Source organism: Schistocerca americana, chromosome 4 (genome assembly GCF_021461395.2).
Source record: "Schistocerca americana isolate TAMUIC-IGC-003095 chromosome 4, iqSchAmer2.1, whole genome shotgun sequence".
Classification (NCBI taxonomy): Eukaryota; Metazoa; Arthropoda; class Insecta; order Orthoptera; family Acrididae; genus Schistocerca; species Schistocerca americana.
In genome coordinates, this window is record NC_060122.1 from 37,035,730 (window position 1) to 37,062,964 (window position 27,235).

General features: G+C 37.4%; 3 protein-coding genes across 3 annotated transcripts in view; 1 reads left to right on the forward strand and 2 right to left on the reverse strand.

Moving 5' to 3' along the window:
• LOC124612557 (radial spoke head protein 4 homolog A) overlaps positions 1-27,235 on the reverse strand; it is a 497,314-nt gene that overhangs the window by 469,223 nt on the left and 856 nt on the right. The gene's annotated exons all lie outside the window — the stretch shown is intronic.
• Positions 613-27,194, reverse strand: LOC124612380. The gene is made up of 3 exons (XM_047140554.1): positions 26,875-27,194; positions 12,081-12,212; positions 613-780 (listed from the first exon to the last, which is right to left on the reverse strand). Exons 1-3 carry the CDS (start codon positions 26,887-26,889, stop codon positions 613-615), a joined length of 315 nt encoding a protein of 104 aa, XP_046996510.1. The 5' UTR covers positions 26,890-27,194.
• Positions 26,889-27,235, forward strand: part of LOC124612379 (peroxisomal acyl-coenzyme A oxidase 3-like) — a 143,056-nt gene continuing 142,709 nt past the window's right edge. Inside the window, exon 1 of the mRNA XM_047140550.1 lies at positions 26,889-27,040. The gene's annotated coding sequence lies outside the window, so the exon portion shown is untranslated. The remainder of the gene's footprint in view (positions 27,041-27,235) is intronic.

The window sequence follows — 27,235 nt, forward strand, 5'->3', positions numbered from 1 at the left end:
TTCCCAGATGATAAATGTTATAGATTTTTTTATTACTACATTTTTTCTTACAATGCCAACGCGATACTGACGAGATTAAATTAAATCATTCTGAATCTCTTGCAAGGTGAGAAGCTAGTGAGAAATTTCCTTGAGATTACAAAAACACAAATTATTGGCCTTCACTTCAAGCAATTTTTTAAAAAAAAAAAAAAAAAAAAAAAAGAAGAAGAAGAAGAAGAAGAAGAGTAGAATAAACTAAAAAGTGGTGTGTGTGAAATACTTAATTCACCTACTTTTAGTTAATGATAAGAAGTGATACCTCTAATTAATCCACATCCTAATAATTATGTGTAATATTTAAGTAATAAAAATAACCAGTCTCATGCTCATATTTAAAAAAACAACCTTAGAATAATTGGGATACATTAAGCTGAAGAAAGTCTGCTTAATAATGAAATATTTATTCAGTTACTGAATCACTATAAATATATGAATATACTTAAGCTTCTTTTACATACATTACAATTTATGCTAGCTGAAGCATAAATTTCCATAATCATATCCACCCATATTTATAAAATACCGTAGTTAAAGCTTTAGTATAGTACTTTTGTGTAGAGTGTCTGTCAATTATAGAATTATTTTAACATTTGGAACTTCACCTACATTGAAAAGAGGTAAGTCGACAAATGGTATGTCTTGTTTAACAGATTCCAGTTGAGTGAGTGTTATTAAGTTTTCTCTTGTGATGTCATAGGCATCATCATGGCTGCTCTTCCTCTGTGGCTCAAACCATATCTACAAGGTAGGAACCAATGAGAATAAATCGCCAACCAGCAAGTACCATAAATGTATGATGCTTATCGTTGTCTTGGCTTGTGTCCATCCAGTTCATGATGGAAAATCCGGGATGTAATGTTACAATATTATGAAAAAGATAGTTGCTATTCACCATAGTAATAATAATAATAATAATAATAATAATAATAATAATACTTTATTCAACACTGAATGATTCCTTGCACATGTATAAAAACAGGTTACAATTCTTGACACATAGTGCAGTAATACATTCTTCTGAATATGTCATAATCAATGATTAAATTACAAATAAAATAGTTTGCTAAATTCTATTTACATATTTTTTCAAAGCACTTCTTATTGTGTGTGTAAGTATGGTATTCTTCTAATGTGTAAAAGGGATTTTGGAACAGGAATTTGTTTGGCTGAAATTTAAGCTTCATTGTGGGTAGCATTATCACTTTACTGGGCAGTGTATTGGCTAACTTTAAACCTGCATATTGTGGATCCTGTAGTGCTACAACGATGAAAATTAATATTACGACGATGTCCAACCTTATTTTCATGATTTAAAGAAGTATTCATGATATTAAAAATGTAATTATAATTTTATTACTTTCATTTTTGTGCTCAGTGTATCAAAGACTTTCTAATGCACGGAATAAATTAGCATTGTTTGTATTACGAAACTATATATGATTGTTAAGGGTTAAGCATGTAATAATTCGATGTAAGACATTTTGTTGAGTCTGAATTTTGTTCTCGTACTGGTTGGTAGAGGAGGAAAAGTTCCTTAATCGATGTGAAGGTATAAAGGCTGCAAAAAGGAGAGAGAGAGAGAAAGTAAATACAAGTTATTCAAAACAAATATCTCTAAAGTGTAACGTCTTGTGATTTCCTATACCTAAAAATTGCAAGGTCTAATCTGAGCCTGTCCTGAATGACAGTGAAGAACATTTATGTTATCATATATTTTCTTCGTTTGATCACGGTTGTGATTCGCATGTTTCTTTTTGTTACGTGACGTGTTATGAATATTTTCATTATACATGCAAAAGTGCACACAGCTTTAATCGAACATGCGTCTTTCGGAAACGATAACTTTTAATCAGTACAATTACGCAAATACCGTCTAAATCGCAACCGTGATCGCAAAAGTGTTTCCTGGACCAAATAATTCTTATAAAATGTGTATTCTCCAAAGCGAGCAGCATTGCACTATCGCTGACTCGCAACAATCGAAAGAGTAAAAACAGTGCTTAAATAAAATTGCCACCTTTTAATAATCATTATTATCCCATTAAATAAATAAATAGCACTTCAGTGGCTATCCAATCAATTAACAGAGAGGGCAATTCAGTGGCAACCTATTGACAGGACTAGCTTATATGTGTGTGCTAATGTGTGTTTTTTCTATTTATTTCATGCTGTAATGAGCGGAAATCTATGACAACCCTAAGCACGATATTTTTGGTGTACCATTCCATCCCAGCGGCAGCAGAATGAAGCACTGCATAAGGTAGGCACAAAAAAAAAATTACATTTTGTAAGTGTGTCCTCTTAGGAAGCTATAAGAGTCAATTATATCTAAATAACTGCGAGAAGGATCAGTAAAATACAGCATCAAGTGGTTTCAGTAGAGGTTAACTGAATGAGATTGGAACTGAATTTTAATCAAACGAAAGTGAACATTTATAGTACTGATTCCAATCTGGTGCAGTGCAGTAATTATTTTATGTTTTGTGTGATGGAATAATTGATGTGTTGCATGTGACATTTTCCCGATTAGACTTGCACCCAAACATTTGCAAACATGGTGAAAACAGTACGACATGTAAGAAAAGCTACACAGCAGGAAGAAACTGTAGAATATTCAGAGGAGGAAGGAATAACTAGTGATGTAGAAATTGATAATATTTTTTCAGATCATACAGAGGATATAGAACAGGACACTAATATTAAAGACAGTGATCCATCTGCTGTAGAACACTCAGGCAGAATACAGATGGTAGTTCAAGTGGATACTGAAGCAGAACCACAAGAAACACCAGTTACAGTCGATTTACCACTGGTAGAGCCAACACAAACAGTAATGGATCCATTTCCTCTCTTAATGATGAAAATGGAACAAATGTTTAAAATACAGGAACAATCACAGATACAGTGTGAACAAGAAACTGCTAAACAGCTTGCAACTGAGATTAATAATAATTTAGATAAACGTATTAGCAGAGTAGACGAGCAGATTAGGACTTTGGATGAACGCATCAATCAATTAGACAAGCGTACGCAGTTAAGCTTTTCACAGTTCTCAAAAGAGATAGATCAAAAGCTTGAAAACCTGTAAAAAGAACACGATCGCCAGCTGCGACAGCAAATAGCTGCCCAGTTGTCTGCTATACAGAACAACATTTCAAGTATGCAACAAACATACCATGACTTACCACAGAATGTAAAGCAAGTAATCCAGGATGTGGACAAATTACAACAAACACAAACTTCTTTGGAAGCAGAAATACGCAACATAAGTACACGTATAGAAAACCTTACGGTTCATAATCAAAATGTAATAGAACAAAAATGCAAAGAACAAGAAGAACGCGTTGTGACCACATTCAACACATGGCTAAATGACAAAGACAAACAAATTAGTACTGTTATAGAGAAGGAACTACCTGCGATGTTACAACGAGCAGGAACACAACTGATACATGAAAACAACACAAAGATTCATGAACTCCAGACTGAATTACAAAACGTGCAGAAAGTGCTTAATGAAACACATATGCAAATATCTCATAACAGTTCACCGGAGTGTGTTAGTATCACAAAAACACACCCTGATCAGTATGAAACGCCTTTAACTGAAAGTAGGGGGCAGACGGGCAATAATTTCAATCCAACACGTGGAGTAACATCCGTTTATCAAGACCATACACAATCATTGGTGACTCAGGATGCTTTAGTGAAGAATTCACAGTTTCAGAAGTTTACCAATGATAAGTACGGACCCCATCCAATTGTGTTTATCAAAGGGATCCACGGAATAATGCCAAAAAGTTGGAACGGAAGGGAGAAAATTGTCTTTACCATTACCCATATTCAAGGTGAGCCAGCGTTGTTTGCGACACAGAAAGCTGAACAATGCAGCTCCTTCGATGAATTTGAACAAGCTTTTCTAAACAAGTATTGGTCACGTGGGGTACAAGAACCATTAAGAAAAGAAGTTTATAGTCCTGAGCCATTTAATAGAAAAGGCGGTACTTTGCGGAAATATTTCGAAAAGTATCTGGACAAAGTGAAATATTTATCCACACCAATTCCTGAGTGCGATGTTTTAAAGATATTAAAGGAGAAGTTACCACGTGATCTAAAGGAGAAATTGTTTCACATTCCTGAAGACAACGTGGAACATTTTCTATCTGTAATGGACTCTTTAGATTTGGTTATCGAAGAGGACAGACACCATTATGGGAATAATTCGTCGAATAATGGTAAAGGTAATGGCAACGGGTGAAACCACAAGAACAATAGTAATAGAAACATCTACTATGGGAATCAAAATCATTGGAATAGTCCGAATTATTCAGGATGGCAGAACCATAATATGAACACAAATGGACAGTACGGTAATGCACCAAATCACAATTATCATCCACAGAACAATAGTGGACAAAACAATAACAGAAACTTTTCAAAGAAACAGAAACGAGATCTTAGAGCTAACGCCAATTACAATAATGGTAATTTTTCAAATAATCAGCAAAACATGCAACCACCACATAACTGGTCAACACAGAATTATGCACAACGGCAATGGCAGCAGCCTAGGCCACCGCAATATCACAACAACAATCATGTACAACCCCCGTACAATACAAATATGTCAAATAACATGCAGCAGCATATGAACGTGCAGCCATGGCAACCACCGAATCAAAATATCAAGATCATTGAGGTAAGTGAACCACAACCATCAACCAGTACCAGTCAGTCAAACTAGATGCGACGACATTCTGCTCCCGTGTGTCAGCCGCACGGTGTTAGTAATAACGAGCAACCAAGCGTGCAGACAACCAGCTGTAGTAACAATGAGAATGTGTGTCGCATAGAATCAGCAACGATCGGGTCGAACGACGCAAAAAATGCAGTGTGTAGGAATAATTCTGTCGATGTTACTCAGCAAAGTAGTTCAACTACGCAGATGTTAAGATATAATGACAGAGTCGATATATGAGAGGAATTATGTCAAGATTTTCGGAAGAAGTGTAATTTGTCTGAACGGGAAGTTGAACAAGCAGCTATAGTTTGTGATATTTATGGTATTCAAACTACGGTGATTTTAGATACTGTAGCATCTGTTTCTGTGCTGAATGAATCGTTCTTTCTTCACTTAAAGAAGATTAGAAATATTCCGGTTTTTCCAGTCACTAATTGTCGAGTTACAGGAGCCATTAACCAGAAAGCCCAACTAGTTCGGGAACAGACACGGATTTGTATTAATTTTGCAATGGGAGCCAAAGAGTGCACCTTCCTTATTGTAAAGAATTTAGCCGCGAACTGTCTCCTCGGATTAGATATTTTGCGAGAGACGGAAACTATAATCGATCTCGCAAAGGGTGAATGCAGCATGTGTTTCAGTGACACGAGAATCAGGTTAGACTTGGTAAAGACCAAAGAATTGCATGGCAAATATTTTCAAATTTTAAAGATAGAACCGATTTGCACACATTTATGGTGGCTTCAAGAAAGTTTCAATTGCAGTACATTCCCGGTCATGGAAGATGTGAAGGACAAGGAGAGTATCCACCTCTCTGAAATAGTAGAAAGAGTACAACAATCCTCTGGTCTTGACAGTCTCCAACAAAAGCAATTATTAGACACACTTACTAATTATTGTAAAGTATTTTTGAAAAAACCTGAACTAATTAAAGGTTACGTGTACGACGTGCAAGTGTTTCCCCATGAAATTTACTGTTATCAAACGTACTCAATACCCAGCGCGAAAAGGGAAGCAGTAACAAAAGAAATTAGACGAATGCTGGAATGGGGAATTATTGAGACCTCGTTATCACCATATAGTAACCCACTTTTACTGGTAATGAAGCGTAAGGTTGGTTCTCGATGCTCGCCAGATTAATCAAATTATTATGCCTGTCAGAACACGGCCTGAGAATCTAGAAGAACTATTACAGAAGTTCCATGGAATAAAGTATCTATCAAGCCTCGACCTCCGCGCGTCATACTGGCAGGTGGTCTTAACGCCCAGATCTAGGAAATATACAGCATTTATTTATAGAGGAAGAAGCTATCAAATCCGAGTATTGCCATTCGGATTGAATGTCAGTGCCGGAGTCTTTATTAATGCGCTTGACACTGTCCTCGGCCCGGATTTGTTAGAGCAAGTTACTGTCTATGTGGATGATTTATTGATTGCTTCACCGACGTGGGACGAGCATATCAAACTAATTAACTTGGTGTTACACAAATTTGAACTTGCAGGTGTTACGGTTAACCTTAAGAAGTCCAAGTTTGGAAAGACGGAGATAAAATTTCTAGGACATATAGTATCATCAGAAGGAATCTTCCCGGATAGTACGAAACTCGAGGCTATCAGAAATTGTCCATATCCGGCCAACAAAAGACAATTAAAGGCATATATTACAGCACTGGAAGCATCAGTACTGCTTGGAGGAAGAGACTCTCAGAATACCAATTAGTTGTAAGAAACTTTCAGCTCCAGTTCAACGGAGAAAAGGATGCCGAGCTGCAGCAAGGAGAAGAAGAATTGCTTCAAGATGATTCCACCCTAAGACACTTAATCAAACATAACACAAACTTGTTGAGATTTAGTAAACTTTCAGGATCTTATGCGTGTGAAACTACGAACAGTGAACAGATCTGCATATTTCACAGAACAGTAGGATATAGTGAGTTTAGAAAACAAACGTTTCATTTTGTTGATTGTTAACTATTTTGAACTCACTAGAGTGAGCAGGTAATGTTCTTTTTTTTTTTCTTTCAGACTGTGTGCAGGATACACTTACAACATGTCAAGTTTACGCGAGTTACGTATAGGTTTAACAAATTTTCCACCGTAAGTTAGTGCTTGGACTTGCATGAGCTACAAACCAGGTCAAACAAGATGTTTTCCGTGACTGAACAGATCATTACACAGACAAACATATACAGACTTGTGTTTATCACTGCACAATTGTTTGTAAGTCAAGGAGCACCTTTTCGAGAAAATATATGACTTAGGATTTGCTTTTATATTGTAAATGACTACAATTATGTACTTCATTTTATATGTACAATCATTCAGTTATTTATCATTATGTAACTAGACTGTGTAAAGACATTCTTATGGGTAGCACAAGGACTTTACCTTGTCAGACTTGATAACTGTGATCAAGTGACTACGTGATGGAGTGAACATGTCACAGATGACCTATGAACAAAGACTTCCTGTGAACATTATCCTCTGCGTGTACAAACTTTATTGCACTGGTGAAAGAGTGGAATTTAACACAAAAGTGGACGCTCAATGAGTGCGTTGTGTTACCATGATTTTGTTTTCAAATTTTGAGCTACGAGTGTTTAGTAATGCCAAGTATTCAGAGTGTTATTGGGACCACATGCGTGGACGTAACATTCCAGGCAAACTAAAACTCAAGAGCAAGTGTTTTTATTGATCAGTCAGCAACAGTGGTGAGTCGTAACAGTGTTGGGAACTGCTACTGACTATATCATTAAACCCGTTGCAGAACTGTATCAATGTTGGAACGTAATTACATGAACCTTTAATTGCAGATAGTCAGTTACGTCGGAAGTACAAATGGACTTGCATCATGATAAAGAAACTCACAAACAGTCGAACACCCCACAAAAAAAAAAAAAAAACCACGCACATTCTTCTTGTTGAGTGAAAGAGTGCGTGAAATATGATGTAATTTAGATGTTAATTTAAGGAACTGATACTGCTGTTTGAATTTCATGTGACTGTGTGCTGGGATGCTGAGCACACGTGTCGGTGAGGACAGCATACTGCAGCGACGTCATCCGTCATCCCTTGCCGCACCCTGCCACGTCATCGCAGTCCATCGCAGTCCATCGCAGACTTACCTGATGGGGCGAGGCGTCGGTGTTGCAGTACACCAAGTCGCCAGCCATCGTCACCAGCAGCACTATCACGAAATTGTACCATTATTAAATGTCATACGAAGGGAATATTCAAAGAAGATGTGCTCACTCCGCCGTGGTTTTTTTCCGGGGCTTTTCCCATTGGCCTTTGACCAAATGGGGGAGTGTAACTCAAAATCCCTGAGACTTAAAAGTAAACAAAGCACATGCTTCCAAGTGAAACAACACAGTGAACTTTAAACAGAACAGGCAAGGAAAATACGCCTGCTTGGATGTCCAGTCAAACAAGTGTGACTGTACATCCAAAGGGGGCAATGTAGTGCTACAATGATGAAAATTAATATTACGACGATGTCCAACCTTATTTTCATGATTTAAAGAAGTATTCATGATATTAAAAATGTAATTATGATTTTGTTATTTTCATTTTTGTGCTCAGTGTATCAAAGACTTTCTAGTGCATGGAATAAATTAGCATTGTTTGTATTACGAAACTATATATGATTGTTAAGGGTTAAGCATGTAATAATTCAATGTAAGACATTTTGTTGAGTCTGAATTTTGTTCTCGTACTAGTCGGTAGAGGAGGAAAAGTTCCTTAATCGATGTGAAGGTATAAAGGCTGCAAAAAGGAGAGAGAGAGAGAAAGTAAATACAAGTTATTCAAAACAAATATCTCTAAAGTGTAACGTCTTGTGATTTCCTATAACTAAAAATTGCAAGGTCTAATCTGAGCCTGTCCTGAATGACAGTGAAGAACATTTATGTTATCATATATTTTCTTCGTTTGATCACGGTTGTGATTCGCATGTTTCTTTTTGTTACGTGACGTGTTATGAATATTTTCATTATACGCGCAAAAGTGCACACAGCTTTAATCAAACCTGCGTCTTTCGGAAACGATAACTTTTAATCAGTACAATTACGCGAATACCGTCTGAATCGCAACTGTGATCGCAAAAGTGTTTCTTATAAAATGTGTATTCTCCAAAGCGAGCAGCATTGCACTATCGCTGACTCGCAACAATCGAAAGAGTAAAAACAGTGCTTAAATAAAATTGCCACCTTTTAATAATTATCATTATCCCATTAAATAAATAAATAGCAATTCAGTGGCTATCCAATCAATAAACACAGAGGGCAATTCAATCCTTTTCATAGAGTGCTGTTCTGTGGGTGCTGATGTAAAATTTTTGTTTATTTCTGGTACTGTACTCTTACAAATCAGAACAAACATTGCAGTCATCTAACAAGTAAAATGGCTTTTAGAATATATATGTTGACTACAGTTAGCACACCAATTTTTGGAAACAATCCACAGCACGATTCCTTATATTTTGCTCCACAGATGACCCTTATAGTGTTTCTTTGGAATATGTCATCTTTAGGACAACACTGTCTTTGCAGAAATTGCTAATCATATTAATTGCAAATATATTCTTACACAACTTACATGCTAGTGTCAACGTGTGTCCCATTTTAGATTGCTTTGAATTGTTAAACCAAGGCATTTTACACTAAACTCTTTTTTTTGTACTAATACATTGTCTATGTATAGCTTAATTTCATCATTAAAACTGCTGTTGTTGAACAACAAGAGAAATGTTTTACTACTGCCTACATTTAAGTGGCTTTCATTAAAGTACTGAACAATTTCATTTGTCACATTATTATAGTGTCCCTAGTTTGTTAAATGATTTCTTTTTACACGCAATGGGTGTGTCATCCACCTGCAGAACTATTTTGGAAACTTGAATGCAATATCTTACGTCATTACATAATCAAAAACAGAAGCGCAACCAGTACTTAGTCCTGGAGCACACCAATTTTATATTAGCGATTTTGGATTTGTGAACACCACTTTCAGTTTTAAGTAGTGTCTACTGTTTTCGGTTATTCATGTAAGATTGGTCATGAGCAGTGCCTCTGATGCCAATGTTCCATAGCTTATCTAATATGTTAGTGGCGTTCACACAGTCAAAAGCTTTCTCAAGGTCGAGGTATCTGTCTGCAAAATGTTGCTTGTTCTTGACGCCACTTATTATCTCTTCAGTTAACTGAGCAGCTGCTGTGCTAGCTGATTTACATTTTAAGAATCCATTTTGATTTTCAAACATTAGGTTGTGCTTATGGTGAAAGTTTATAATTCTGTTGTATATGACTTTTTCAACAATTTTGGAAAGACAGGTAGTTTTGAGATTGGTTTGTAGTTTTGAATTTTGAGTTTGTCACCTTTTTTAAAGATTGGTGTTATCTGAGCTATTTTTAGTCTGTTTGGGAAGGTGTCTGCTGCTACAGACAGGGGTACAGAGACATTTTGTCTGCATACTTTTAATACATCAATAATAAGGCCCTTATGCCCTGCAGAACTGGAAGATTTTAGGGCACTAATGATGTTAATTATTTCTTTGCAAATTTTGGGGGCTAAATATATGCTATGCTTAGACGGATGCCTTTTTGCAGGTTTCTATGTTTGTGATTGATAGCTTCCCCTACTGAAGGAAATATTCATTGAATAAATTAGCAATTTCAAGTTGATCTTCATCCTATTGTGGCTGATAATAAAATCCATACAGGATTTGCGTCGCTCTGTTCTAAAACTGTTCATTGCTTCTGAGACACCAGCAGAAACATTGTGTGTCGACTGAAGCTTGTTCGAAACATAGTTGCTCCTGGTCTGTATTAATAAATCATTATAGTATTCTTGATACATTTTGTAGGCCTCCTTTAGCTTGAAATTTTGTCTATTATTCAACATTGTAGTATGGAATAATTTAAATTTTTTCCTTGATTCAACGACACCATTATTTATTCAGATATATTTTTAGTTTAACTTTTGTGGCTACAACTGGGCATGTAACACCAAAACAGTAGTAGAAGTTAGCAGCAAAGCTATCATGGGAAGAGCTATCATTCTCAGACCATGGTGTGTGCTAACATGCAGTTCAGTCTACTGATGTTATCATTATACATAATTCTTTTGCTGACATATAGTTTCTTTTTAGCGACAAAGGGCATTTTATTTGCCTCCAATTGAAGCTGTACTGCAGAGGTGACCAGTTTTAAAATAGATGTACTGTAAGAAAGATGGGTCATGTTTGTTATTATGTTATCCAGGCATGTTTTTCTGTTATCAGTCTCTCTACCTGTCTCATGGATAAGTGGGGTCAGACTGAATTCATCAAGTAGGAGGTGTCACTTTTTGGTGTTAGCGTCATTGGTTAATAAGGCTATTTTATATCCCCTGTTATTATAATATTTACATGGCCATTTAACCCAGAAAATGTACTGTCTATATATAACCAGCAAGCAGATAGATTTTTGAAAAATGTATCCATATGTGCTCCAGGTGGCCTATACACATTGATAATTGCTATATTTTCTCTACACCATTTTATATTTATTACAGCAAATTCTGTGATTGCTTCTAAGCAGATTCCAGTTACACCAAGAACACAGAAACTTAACAGTGAATATTGCTACACCACCCCCACATTTGTTTTTCCTACTAAAGGCAGAACAACATTTCATGGAGAGGGGTTGAGTAATGTTAATTAGGTTTTCATTGTACCAATGTCCAGTTATGACAAAATTATCAGATTTATCAAGACATGTAATAATATCCATATCATTGTGCTTGTTTTTAAGACTACCGACATTCTGGTGTATGACTAATTATGAGTTTCTCCTGCTGGACTACACAGGATGATTTAGGGCTACGAAACTGTCCAGCAGGCTTTTCAAGTTTCCCACACTTGCCTGAAGTGGCGGTTTGTGTGGCACATTCTGATTTGGTGGGTTGTGCCATTCCTGCAAACAATGTTACACTACAAGCCCGTACAGTTTTTGGAGGGAAGCTACTGTGGCAACCACGAGATCGACTGACTGATTAAATGCAGTGCTAAGTGTTATGTGAAGTGATATTTTTCTCTCAGTTCGCTTTTACTTCTTGTATTGAAAAGTCTTATGTTACTAGTGATCTATCCAAAGTGTATAAGTCTTCAACAAATAATTATTATCTTTTACCATACATCATTTCCTCATTTGTAGTTAGGGTAACAGTAAAGCTTAAAACCCTACCAACTCACGTACCTAAAGATACAGTATTAGAAATAAGCTTAATGTGTTACAGATTTTTGTAAATTAATACTCACCTCCAAGAGCACCCATGTTATAGTTCCTGGGGAGGCAAACTGGGATGTACGAAGTACTTTTAGTATTTTGGAAGATAAATAGCGACTTGTAAGTAGCCACACAAAAGTTCCAGCTCCGACCCTGTTAAAAACCTACATAATACAAAGTTTTAAATCATTTTTCTTCAAAGAAAAACACCTGATTACACTATATTTTTTCCTTACCCTGAAAGCTAATGGGGGGATGGGGGGCACAGTCCTCCCTTGTTTTGCAGTCCTTATTAGTAAGAATCTCGAGGCGAGGAAAATAAACTATTTAAATCAGTATGGCAAAAATGGTTGAGCAAAGTGACAGTCACTGAACTCTGCACCAAAGAGTGCAGAAAGTTTATGAGAAAAAATAAAGTTATTGGGACTTATCATCCACCAAAGGCAGTAGGGAGTTTCACGGACATACTTAGTAGGATAGTGGGACATAGTTGCCCCAGTGATCTCACTAAACTTGATGATTTGAATACTGATGCAAAATATTGCAATGTATTTAATATAACGGTAGTAGAAGCTCTTAATTCAAAAAATCTTATAAATGTAGTAAATACTGGTACCACAGTACAAAGTCCACCTCCAGCAGAATAGATTAGACTATACTTAGTAAACATATTAAAGACAATGTTACGTGCAGGAATGTGGATTTTCATTACTCTGACCATAAACGTCAACTAGCAGACACAAGCATCTCAAAACAGACAAAAGTTGTGAAAATAAAGTAATTCTAGCAGAGCATAAGAGTACAGGAACACCACAGTAACATTTGTCAACTTCAAGAAGGCATATGAGTCCATAGACATAGAAACACTCTTCAACATACTAGAAGAAATGAAGGTGGATACTAGAAGAAATGAAGGTGGGCAACAGGACCAGAAACCTAATTTAGGAAACATTAAGAAACGCAACATTCAGATTGAAGTTCATGGGAGAGGTATGCCCATTCTATTTAATGCAGTTTCAGAGAAAACAATCAGGGGATGGGACATAGGAGTCAATTGGCTAAAGATGGGGAGAGACAAGGATAGAACCATGAACTTAAAAGGTCTAGCCTTTGCCGATGATATAACCATCATAATATGTACAGGAAAAGAAGCCAAAGAAACTCTAGAGACACTAAACGATATCTCAGCTAGGCAGGACTACAAATCTCATATGAAAAAACACAGTTCATGGACACAAAATCCCTTGGGAGTGATATAATGAAAACAGGACAGAACTCGACATCCAATGAGGAGATGACCAAAACAACTACAGAAAGCATGTAGACTTACATGGAATCACTTCAACAAACGAAGTATCTCCAGCAATGCCAAATTACGACATTATAATACCGTAGTCTCACTACAGGCCTTGTATGCCTCATAAACAACAGTAATCCCCGGAATACTGAAAATGAAGGGGGTAAAAAAACAAGAGAGAAAAGTACTTAGAAAGATCTGTGGGCTGGTTCAGAAAGAGGGAGTCTGCACAACAGATTGATGAAAGAACTGTATGAACAAACAGAGATGATTTCTAACAACATCACAAAAAGAAGGGCCAAGTTCTGTAGACACACACACTTAAATGAGCAAAGAAAAAGTGACCACACTTTATTTTGCCTGGATTGGATCAGTGTCAGTCAGATGGGACCGTCAGTGAGAGAATCCACCTTCCATTACTGCTGCTGAGAAGGTGAGTATACCATTTGTTTGTGAATTATATTTATGAGTTTCAAACAGGAGTGACTTATTTTCAGTTATCTGTGTGGATACTAGTTTTCTTTCTTAATTTCTTTCACGTTTGAAACCACAGTCTTAAATTTTAATAGCAGTGTAGTGTAAAGTAACCATGCCTGTATCGATCCCCGCATTTCTTGAATGTTTGTGTGATTACCATGCACCGCCTAGTAACTGTGTAATGTACAGTTTTGCCATCTATAGTGTGAATAGAGACTGTGATTGCTACATTCATATGCGAGGTGAGTTGGTGACCCTTCGTGAGCTGGTGACCCTTTGCACACAGCTTGAGGTTGTTGCCAATAGGCATCACCATGGGGGGTCGGATGTGGAGATCCGGAGGACATCCAGCACATCCTTATCTCCCCTGATTGGTTCACTACTGTAGCTTCCCCTTGTACTGGCCACACTGAAGTTGATCGCTCACCCGTGGTTGAACGGGAGGTCACTCCAAGGAAAAGTAAGCATCAGAAAACTTTCCAGGGGTCCAATCAGAAGACCACCCCAGTCCATCTGATGAACAGGTTTCTGGCACCTCCTGTGGCCAATGGTTCTGAGCCAGATGAAGTCACTTGCCTTGTTCCTTAGGAAGCCTCTCGACCCACGAGGTCTAGGCATTCACAGAGGGTGGGTTTACTGGTAGCTGGGGACTCCAGTGTTACGCAGGTAGTGGGGCCCCTTAGGGATATAGCTGCGAAGGAGGAAAAGAATACAGAGTGCACTCTAGATACATGCTGGGAAAAGGTACTTCTGCATACCATGAAGATCACAGAGTGTAGCCAGCTGCAGCTGGTAGCTCATGTCGGAACTAGTGATGTGTGTCAGTTGGGATATGATGAGATTCTCTGTGGTTACAGGCAGCTAGCTGAAGTTGTAAAGACTACCAGCCTTGCTTGTGAGATGAAGGTGGAGCTCGTCATTTGTAGAATCGTCGACAGAACCAACTGTATTATTTTGGTACAGAGCCAATTGGAGGGTTTTAATCAGAGGTTCAGGCAGTTCTGCAACAATGTAGGCTGCAGATTTCATGACTTGTGCCACATGGTGGTGAGTTTACGGGTTTAGCTTTAATAGGTCAGTGGAAGTAGCTACACGGGTAACACGGGCTGTGTGGAGGGGACTGGGTTATTCTTTAGATCACTGTGTCTCAGAAAAGGGTGTCGGTATAAAAGGGAGCCGGACAAGGGTGTCAGTCTAAAAGTGTGCAAAACAAACACAGGAAAGTAGATCCAGAAATAAATGGTGTTGTAGTTGTAAACTGTTGTAACTGTGCTGGTAAAGAACCAGGGCTCCAATCACTAATACAAAACACTGAAGCTAACATTGTTATAGGTACAGAAAGCTGGCTAAAGCCAGAAATAAGTTCAGCCAAAATTTTTACAAGGACTTAGACTGTGTTCAGAAAGGACAGAAGTGTTAATTGCTGTCAGAAGTGAAATAAATGTAGATAGCTCCTGTGAGATAGTATGGATACCGGTTACACTTGTCAACCAGAATTAATAATTAAATTAATTAATTATTTAAAAAAATATTAAAAAATTAATAATTAAAATTAATAATTGGTTCCTTTTACTGACCCCCAACTCAGACTGTACAGTTGTTGAACAGTTCAAAGAAAACTTGAGTCTCATTTCAAATAGGTAACCTACTCATACAGTTATAGCTGGTGGTGACTTCAATCTACCCTTGATAGGTTCACAAAAATATACATTTAAAGTTGGGTGTAGGCATAAAATGTCATCTGAAATCATTCTGAATGGTTCTCAGAAAATTATTTTGAACAATTAGTTCAGGAGCCCATTTGAAGTGTAAACAGTTGTGAAAATATACTTCACCTTTTAGCAACACATAATCCTGACCAAATAGGGAAAATCATGACAGACACAAGGATTAGTGGTTGATGGTGGTTGGTTTGGAGATTAAAGGGACTACAATGCATGGTTCTCCATCCCTTTTTCCTAAGTCACACTTGTCTCAGATGAAAAGCATACCCCAAAGGAATTCTATCGCTTCAAATCCAGAGAAGGAACAAAATGTGTAAAGCTGTGTTTGTAAGCACAATGAAGTAGAAAATGAAAGTATCAATTGAAAAAATTAATGAAGAGGAAAAAAGAGGTAAAAGATGTTAAAACAATATAGTAGATGATCTTAGCTGGCTGATCGCAACAACAAAAAAGGATGAGTCAGTCACTCTGCAGCACACTAAAATCCCCAGCGTAAAAACAAAAGGCAAGAGAAACAGAGATGGTGAAAAGACGAACACCAAGCCGAACAGACGGCACCAGAGGGAGTGAGGAAGATTTAAAATGCAGGTAGGATGAGGTCCTGAAAGATCAGGGTAAGGTGCCCACCCTTAAACAGAATGATAGAATAGAATTGAATAATTTTATCATCGTTAGGCCATTAAGGCAATAGAAAAAGTCATACATATCATACAACATAATTCATGTTGCAATAGAACAATAGGTTTGTTATTACAGTGTAGTATTACTATTGATGAAATCTTAGAAAGTCATACTTATAACACAATATAATTCCTGTTGCAAAAAGAGCAATAGATTTGTTATTACAGTATAATATCACAATTGACAAAGTGATACAAACAATACAATTCATGTTGCAAAAGAACAATAGGTTTGTTATTGCATGGTTATATTACGATTGGTGAAATCCTACAAAGTCGTACTTATATTACTATATAATTCCTGTTGCAAAAGAGTAATCGGTTTGTTATTGCAGTATAATTTTACAATTGATAAAATCCTTTATGTCATAGAATGCATGGGCAACTAACCAGTCATACACTGTTTGTTTGAATGGTTGCTCCGGTAAATCTTGTACAGCTAGTGGAAGCTTATTAAATAATTTGTGCCCCATTAGCTTGTAACTGTTCAGTGATTTTGAGTGTCTGTGGAATGGAGTATAAATACATCTATTCGTCCTAATGTTGTAGCAATGTATATTTTCTCTGCGTTTAGCTTCGGGTAGCTTCTTTTTCGTGTAGATTAAAACATAGTATAAATATAGGTTTACTACTGTCATAATTTTTGGCTCAGAAAACAAAGGTTTACATTGCCTTATATGATGAGCCTGTAATTACCCTAATAGCTTTCTTCTGCAGTAGAAGGATGTCACACAACTGGAGTTTCCCCATAAAATGATACCATAGGTTATTATGATTTGGAAGAATGAGAGATAGGATATTCCAACATAATTTTTAGGTACAGAATCCATTAGTCGCCTTAACAGATAGATTACCCTTGGCAACTTACCACTAAGATACTTGACATGTTGACCCCAAGATAATTTGTCATCCAAATATACCCCTAAAAACTTAACATAACTGGGATCATCATATGGTAGCTTGTCTTTTACACTAAATACTCTTTGTTCGCCTTTTTTTTTTTTTTTTTTTTGCTTGAGCAATTGTCTCTGTAACACGTTTTAAGGCTACTGAGGTCATTACTGCTGTTCAGAAAAGTTGTACCATCTGCATATAGTACAGTTTTTGATTTAATACATGATGGTAGGTTGTTATCATTATTAGGAACAGGAAAGGGCCCAGTACAGATCCCTGTGGGACACCTACATTAACTAGTTCTACACTGGACAATTCTTTGCCAACACAGACAACTTGCTTATGGTTCTGTAAAAATGATCTTAATAGTTTAAGGCTATTATCTTTAACACCATAGAAGTTCAAATTTTCAAGTAGTACTGTATGTTCTATATAGTCAAAGGCTTTGCTTAGGTCACAAAAAGTGACTTGAGCAAAGTCTTTATCCTCAAATACTTGATGGATGTACACTACTGGCCATTAAAATTGCTACACCAAGAAGAAATGCAGATGATAAATGGGTATTCATTGGCCAAATATTTTACACTAGAACTGACATGTGATTACATTTTCATGCAATTTGGGTGCATGGATCCTGAGAAATCAGTACCCAGAACCACCACCTCTGACCGTAATAACAGCCTTGATATGCCTGGGCATTGAGTCAAACACAGCTTGGATGGCGTGTACAGGTACAGCTGCCTATGCAACTTCAACACGATACCACAGTTCATCAAGAGTAGTGACTGGCCTATTGTGAAGAGCCAGTTGCTCGGCCACCATTGACTAGACGTTTTCAGTTGGTGAGGGATCTGGAGAATGTGCATGGCAGCAGTCGAACATTTTCTGTATCCAGAAAGGCCCGTACAGGACCTGCAACATGTGCTCGTGTATTATCCTGCTCAAATGTAGGGTTTCGCAGGGATCGAATGAAGAGTAGAGCCACAGGTCGTAATACAACTGAAATGTAATGTCCACTGTTGAAAGTGACATCAATGCGAACAAGAGGTGACCGAGATGTGTAACCAATGGCACCCCATACCGTCACGCCAGGTGATACGCCAGTATGGCGATGACGAATACACGCTCCCAATGCGCGTTCACCGTGATGTCGCCAAACACGGATGCGACCATCATGATGCTGTAAACAGAACCTGAATTCATCCGAAAAAATGACGTTTTGCCATTCGAGCACCCAGGTTCATCGTTGAGTACACCATCGCAAGCACTCCTGTCTGTGATACAGCTCCAAGGGTAACCGCAGCCATGGTCTCCAACCTGATAGTCCAAGCTGCTGCAAACGTCGTCGAACTGTTCGTGCAGATGGTTGTTGTCTTGCAAACGTCCCCATCTTTTCCCTCAGGGATCAAGAGACGTGGCTGCACGATTCGTTACAGCCATGCGGATAAGATGCCTGTCATCTCGAGGTCGTTGGGATGCAGCACGGCGTTCCGTGTTACCCTCCTGAACCCACCGATTCCATATTCTGCTAACAGTCATTCGATCTCGACCAACGTGAGCAGCAATGTCGCGATACGATAAACTGCAATCGCGATAGGCTACAATCTGACCTTCATCAAAGTCGGAAATGTGATGGTACACACTTCTCCTCCTTACACAAGGCATCACAACAATGTTTCATCAGGCAATGCTGGTCAACTGCTGTTTGTGTATGAGAAATCGGTTGGAAACTTTCCTCATGTCAGCACGTTGTAGGTGTCGCCACTGGCGCCAACCTTGTGCAAATGCTCTGAAAAGCTTATCATCTGCATATCACAGCATCTTCTCCCTGTCGGTTAAATTTCGCGTCTGTAGCATGTCATCTTTGTGGTGTAGTAATTTTAATGGCCAGTAGTGTATTTTACAACAATATCTATCACATCAATTGTTGACATCTTTTTCCTAAAACTATATTGAGATCCACTAATAATTCCTGTATTATCAAAGTAATCAGATAATTATTTGTAAATTGTGCATTCCAGAACTTTAGAAAAATATGGGTCTATGGAAATTGGCCGGTAACTTGAGGCAGAGTCTTTATCCCCTTTTTTATAAACTGGAACTACCCTAGACAGTTTAAGCTCATCAGGAAAATATCCTTCAGCAAGACATTTGTTTATACAATGTTTTAAGGGGTACACTATACTGCCTATGACGTTCTTCAGTATGTTACAGGATCAGTCATATATGTATATACTGTCTGATGATTTAAACTGTTTCACTATTCTTAATACAAAATCTGGTGAGACCTTAGAGAAACTGAAGATACTTGTATTTGTTGATGGTCTACAACTATTTTTTGACAGTAACTGTGATGAGCTGATTTTGTGTTTAGCAATACTACTTCCTACTTCTTCAACTGAAGTAACAAAATAATCATTGAATTTTTGGGCAGAGATGTTAATTGTAACATTTCTTTCATCTTTAGCGACACTATTTATTAGCTTCCAACCAGCTTTGCACTTGTTGGTGGATTTCTCAATACTTCTGAGATTGTGTGCTATTTTGGCTTCTATGATCACTTTTTTATATTCATTCCTACATGTAACATAGACTAGTTTAGCTTGATTAGTCTTCAGTCTACAATAAACATTGTGCAACAACATAACCTGGCTTTTCAGAGTGGTCAGATGTTCTGTATACCACGTATTTTGTCTTTTTAGAACTTTAGTTTTCAGGACTCGATTAGTTAGGCCTACTTTGAATTTCTTTGTCGGAGTGCAGTCATTAAAGTGTGCCAAAAATACTTTAAAAAACCTTTCAAATAGTATATTTTCTGGAAAATCGTTACTTAAAGTATAGAGTATGTCTCCATAGCACTGGCCAAAACCAGTCTCTGTCAGCAAGGGAATTACAAAATCTATGAACTTTTTTCATCTGAGGCAGGTCTGGTGATCACAATTTTTGGGAAAGGGTTAGTTATACTAGTCTTATCAGGAGGGAACCTACTTGTATAATTTAAGGTCACACAACTATGATCAGAATATGCAAACTCTGACACATCACATGATTCGTCTGTTGTTTTAAAATTCACAAAAATATTGTCAAGACATGCTTGTTTTCTTGTGGGCCTGTTATTGACGCAGTGTAAGTCGGATTGTCTTAGTATATTTTGAAGTTCAGTGACACTACACTTGCGTGTTGTTACATCAAAATCTGAATTCAGAGCACCACCTATTACAATATCATAATTTATCCATCTAGTTTCACCAGGTACCTGTATCAGCTGGTCCAGTTTCTCTAGAAATAGACTGATGATGCCATTAGGTGATCTCTACAGGGATATTACCAATAACTTAAAACTGTCTAAAACTATACCAGCAGCTTCAAAGTTCAGTTCATCACACAAAAAATCTCGATTCAATCTATTGATTGAACGTCTAAGTGATTTGTTAATATAGATTGCTACACCACCTCTTGAATGCAATTTTCTGCAGTAGCTATTGGCTATATTACAATTATCAAATTTAACAAATATTAGGTCACTCTCAGTGGCCCAGTGTTCACTCAAACGCAAAATATCAAACCCTTTTTCTGTTCCAAGATTACTGACAATAAATTCCTTATCCCTCATTCCTTGAATGTTAAGACAGCATATTTTAAGATCAAACCTGTCTTTCCTCACAGATGTACCATTATGGTGAGGGGCTATTAAATCTCCTGCACTATTTACCTTATGGGCTTCTTCTCCTTGCTGCCTTCGACTAAAAAATCACTTAGACGGAGAAGAAGAACTGTTTTTCGCTGACCCACAACACTTGACACTCCTACTGCTTGTTGAACTCTCTTCCCTTCTTCATGTTCATGTCTTGATATTGATGACTGGGTTCCCCTTGCGGGTAGTTCAGATGTTGCTGCAGAATGGATACCTGTACCACTTGATGGAGCAATAGTTTTTGTAGTGGAGTATGCTGCCACCTTTGCTCTATCTGTTTTCTCTGTCCCTTGCTGTGTTGTTCCATCTGTTGTAGCTGTTAATATGCCTGCTTCTCTCCCAACACGTTCTCCTGTAATCAATGTTTCTTCAAGTTGTGTTACTGCAGCTGCTGGAGTAGTTGGTAGGCAAGATACATTGCAGCTCTCCTTCACCATCAGCAATGGGATTGGATTACATTTCTTACTTCTAGGAGAAACACTTTCCAATAAATCCTTGAACTTCTGGCTGAGTAGCAATTTTCCCGATTTATTTAAATGTATTCCACGTGTAGTGGAGTGCTTTCTCTCTAGGTCACCAATATTAAGGAAAAACGCATTTGTAGTGGCCTTGCAGATTTTTTTGTACATCCTGTTTGCTTTTTGGATCTCTCTGTTCACACAAGAAGATTCAATAAGATCATACCTGTGTGATATGCCTACCACGATCACATTTTGATTCACTAATGTACATAGTGCATTTCTTAACACAATGTTTGTCACTATTAGTTCATTCTTATACACATCATTTGCACCGCCCATTATTACTATACATTCACTTCGCAAGATGCAGTTATAGTTTTTACAGTCTTTTAAAACTTCTGTCAGACCTGCTCCAGGTTTCACAATACTTGTAACAGAGAGATCTTGCTGGAGGCGAAGAATACCTGCAACTCCTCTCCTGTGGCTGTCAGCAAGCAAAACTGTAGGCCTATAAAAGTTTATTTTCGTCATTTTATTTGCATCATCACTGCAGTTACGTTTTTCCAACATTTTGCATTTACTTCCCGCCAATTCAGATAAATAATCTTGGTGCGAGTTGCCGGACTCGTCATTATTAACTTCACAATCTGTAATGAGACACTGAAATCTGTTTCTTAACAGAACTTTAAAATTGTTTGAAGCATATTTAGGTTTTGCACACTTCTTTGTTTCATTGTGCTCTTGAAATTGTCTGAGTTCTTTAAGTGATGGATCAGATAGGTTTTTGACCATATTTTCCAACAACTGAACATGTCCTCTTGTTTCTTTCAGTTCATTCTGCAGTGTTTCTAAAACTATAAGTTCACGATTTGCACGGTACATTTCAGTTGTGGCCAGACGTACATTACACTTTGTTCCACAACCCCTTCACGGATAAAACTTAAAACTACATTAGCTGTTGAGAAATTGTCACTTACAAGTGAAGGGAGCGCATGAAAGAGATTAAAAGTCTGCCACAGGGCGACTACATTTGGACAGTCGAAGATATGGACAACTGCCAAGTGTGAACTGCAGTGACACTGAGGTGTGTCCTTGTAATGTAGGAGGTGACCGTGAGTCAGCCAAGTATGGCTGATATGAAGCTGGCAAAGGACAATGGAGCCCTTGCTAGATGTTCCCATTGAGGATCTCCACACATTTGTTGTCTCTTTTAGCATACTTAAGTTATTCAGCAAAGTCAGGGAGCACCATGCTGTATTCAAAAGCCCAAAAGCCTTGTGCCATACCGAGTGAGTTGGTGCAGTGGGTAGCACATTGGACTCGCATTCAGGAGGACGTCGGTTCAATCCACGTCCGGCCATCCTGATTTAGGTTTTCTGGTCTACTGCCCCCAAAACAACCCAACCCTTGTGCCATAATACCTACCGAAAAGCAGATTGTGGTACACCGATCTCCAGACTCGGTTTATGAGTAGCCTCTTTGGTTAGCCTGTCAGTAAGTTAATTTCGCAGGATTCCTACATGTCCTTGGGTCCACAAAAAGATCACTGATTGTCCACGTTGTTCAAGGACGTACGGACTCTTGGGTGGCCATTACCAAAGGATGTGGAGGCTAACTCTGGTCGAGAGCTTGTAACAGGGATTAGTGACGACAAGGTTGCTGTAGCAAGACTGAATACTGTAACATCCAAACCCACCAAAAATAAATGCAAAATACATCTATTAAAAAAGCAGATAAAACTCTGCTTGAGGCCTTCCAAAGAATCAGTCTCCAATCTTTCCAGTCTGTAAATGCAGACCAGATGTGGTTTATATTCAAAGAAATAGTATCAGTGGCTACTGACAGACATATACAAAATAAATTATTAAGAGATGGTACTGGTCCCCTATGGTACACAAAACAGGTCAGAAAACTGTTGCAGAAGCTACAAAACAAGCATGCCAAATTTAAAACAATGCAAAACCCTCACGATTGGCAGAGTTTTACAGAAGCTTGAAATATAGTGCGTACTTCAATGCGAGATGCTTTAATACTTTTCACAATGAAACTCTGTCTTGAAATCCGGAAGAAAACACAAAGAGATTCTGGTCATATGTAAAGTACACCAGTGCAAAGACACAATCAATGCCTTTACTGTGTGTTAACAGTGGTGATGTTACTGGTCCCAGTAAAGCAGAGTCATTAAATACAGTTTACCAAAATCCCTTCACCAAAGACAACGAAGTAAATATTCCAGAACTCAGACCAAGAAGAACTGCCGACATGAGTAACTCAGAAGTAGATATCCTTGGTGTAACAAAGCAACTTAAATCACTTAATAAAGGCAAAGCCTCTGGTTAATTGGTAGAACACTGGGGAACTGGAATCAGTCTACAACAGAGTCTGCTTACAAACCACTCATGCAACCAGTTCTAGACTATTGCTCAAGTGTCTGGGACCCATACCACATAGGATTAACTGGGGATGCTGAACATGTACAGAGAAGGGCAGCATGAATGGTCACAGGCATGTTTGATCCGTGGGAAAGTGTCACAGAGATACTGAAAAAACTGAGCTGGCAGACTCTTGAAGATCCATGTAAACTATCCTGAGAAAGTCTGCTAAGAATGTTTCAAGAATCAGTATTAAATGATGAAGCTAGGAATATACTACAACTCTCTATGCATCGCCCACATAGTGATTGTGGGGATCTGATTCGAGTAATTACGGCACACAGAGATGGATACAACCAACCATTCTTCCCACTTCCATGCATCAATACAGTGGAAAGAAGCCCTAATAACTTGTACAATGGGACATACTCTCAGCCATACACCTCACGATGATTTGCAGACTGTAGACATAAATCTTAGTTGTTGCCATCTAAACTTGCAAATTCACACCAAAACTCTGTCAGTAATATAGGCAGAATTGAAGCTATAGACACAGATGAATGTAGATTTAAATGTACATACCTAGATGAAAATCTACAATGGGTAAGGTGCATCAGACTTATACCTAATAAAATCAGTAGTTCGCTACATATTATTAGCCAGTTATCAAAAGTAGTCGCTGATCCGACATTAAATCAAATTTATTATGGGGCAATTTTTCCATTGATTAATTATGGGATACACACATGGGGCTGGGCTGCTGACATATTAAGGAATACAATATTAATCCTGCAGAAAAATCAATCAGGATTCTCCACAGACTTGGGTACAGAGACTCCTACAGGGAAATTTTTGTACATCAAACATACTTCACAATTTACTCATTGTATATTTATAAATTAACTACATTTTTGGAGATACATTGAACCAAAGCAACCAAGAACTTTGCTATGTATGTCTACAACACAGGAATGGAAGTCTGGACCTACAAACAAAGAACCAACAAAAAACAAAAGACCACAGTCCAATTCCCTTTGTGTCAAAAAAAAAAAAAAAAAAAAAAAAAAAAAAAAAAAAAAAAAAAAAAAAAATATTTACAAGACCTGTATGTATCGTGGAATAATAACACTGAACTTGAGCAGATCTCAAATGCTGTAAATTTCCTTGGAATCTCAATTGATTCAAAATTATCCTGGGGTAGCCATATAGAAAAAGTGGGAAGCAGCATTAGCAAAGGAATATTTGCTCTAAGGAAGCTGCATCTTTGTCTAAACGTGCCAGTACTTAAAGTGATTTATTTTGCTTTAATACAGTCACATTTCCTATGGCACAATACTGTGGGGACATCAAAACAAGGCAGCTAATGTCTTCAAACTACAAAAGAAGGCAATAAGACTGATATGTAGCTTGGCACCCAGAGCTCACTGTAGGCCAAGCTTTAAAAAATTACAGATTATGACTCTGCCGTCAATATTTGTACTACAGTGTGTAATGCATATTAAGGAAAACTATCAGAGTTATCAACAATATGACATGCGACATAATTATAACACAAGAAACAAGCAGGACCTAGTTTCTTTCCAATGTAACTATAAAAAAAAACACAAAAGTGCTTCTTATACAAGTCCATAAAATTTTTTAATGCCATACCCCAACATATCAAGGATCTTCCAACTCAACAATTCAAAAAAAAAAGTAAAAGAATTTCTTCTTGAGCTCAGCATTTATGAAACCGATGAATTTTTAAGGGAGGCAAAGAATATGGTATGTCTACACTTTGTGATCAGTTTTTATATGCTTCTATATATGAGTAAGTCTGTAATTGGCTAAATTTACTATGCAATATCAATTTGTACCACAAGTTTCTCTGTTTTGTATTTGTGTGATGGTACCATGATTATTTGTGTAATATTTATATTGTGTAATATTTTTCTTGTTTTTGTAATTATTTGTGTAACATTTATATTGTGTAATATTGACTTTTGTAATGCCTCAGATGATCTCTGAGGTCTCTACAACAATAAAAATCAATCAATCAATCAATCATTAATGGCCAAATTTGGTGTAACAACTGCCAAACTATATTAAGGTACAAAACTTGTGAAAAATTGCTATGACAGTTACAAAATCCATCAGTTGGTGCTCTACGCAAAAAAAATACAATAAATAAAGAAATGAGTGAAGGTCTGTTGATGACTCTCCATCCTGTATGCCGTTTCTCCCCTACCAAGAAATCCTCAGCCCAGTCACATAGTTAGTTTCATACCCCATAGACCTGTAGTTTTGTTAAGAAACACTGCACACACTTGAGTAACTTGATCTATGGTTCTCAAGATGACATGTTGTAATTTCTTGTCAACAATCAATCACTGGTTGAAAATAACAGTAATATTCTGCGGCACAAAAAGAAATGAGGTATTCAGTTATAATAACCTTTGACCACTTACCCAGTGATATAGAGAAATTAGTAGATTATAAATTGTACATCAAACACAAACTGAATTCATATCCTCCTACCCTATACAATGATTTCTGAATATAAAGCAATGTGTGGATGGGAAGGGGGAGCTGAGAGACAGAAAATGTTGTAAAACATTTCTCCTTTTAGTATTATATTTATACCTCTCTCATGACTTCCTATCTTCACAGCAGTTCTGCCTCATACGTTGCAGGGCAATTACTCCTGGATGAATGAAGATAGAAAGATATGTCTTATCTGTCGGTAGAGCATTTGCTTGTTTACGTATTTATTGTGTAACAATTATTTCTTAACGTAACGATGAGTTACTTCATAACATGATGCCATAAGGCACTACAGAACTTTGTTTTCTTCTTGACATTTTCATCCCTAAAATCTAATATTATCTGTACAGTTGTAAGGCGAAGATGTTTAAAGTCTAAACTTGTTACGTTTGCCGTCCAAACAGGACTACCTTATGTTACTTTTGTTAAATGTCTTTTTTTTTTCTTCATTTTTCATGAGTTACGTACAATATTTTCTTGCTGGCTATAAAATGCGGGCAACAACTTCTCTACAGGAGTGGCAAATTAAATGTTACTCACAGCATTTCCGGATGTAATATGTAATGTAATAAAAATAAATGCGATATAGCTTGTATAGTAGTTGCGCCCTATGTCTAATATTTGGTACAAAAAACGTGCAACGTGCAGAGGACTGGTAAAGGGGGGGGGGGGGGGGGGTACATAGTACGTGCTACGTGACCTACCGAAATGTTTTTCATTGTGAGGTCAAAGGATCAACTCAAAGGTAGAATTTGGAATCTCGTATCTTATCTATACATTTGGGACAGCAACTAATATTATCGCGGCATATTCAGTAATCAATCGCAATTGTGCTACGGCCTCGTCAGGCAGAAGTTCCACGTTACAGCAGTAAGTAATCCCTCCACTTTCCTGTATTTCAGAACCACCCGTAAAACTTTATTTTGCTTTCCATAGTCTATGACATAATATTTGGCCAAAGAATTTAAGGAAAGAGATAAACTACCCGGCTCTTTTATGCTCTTGTTTCGTTTTTATTGGCGATATAAAGGAAAACAGTTTTCCTTTGTGTTGTGGGTGCTTTAA

Coding starts and splice junctions, on each gene's coding strand:
- LOC124612380 (XM_047140554.1), bottom strand. Junction 781..12,080: donor TAACATGGGTGCTCTTGGAG/GTGAGTATTAAT, acceptor CCTACCTTGTAG/ATATGGTTTGAGCCACAGAG.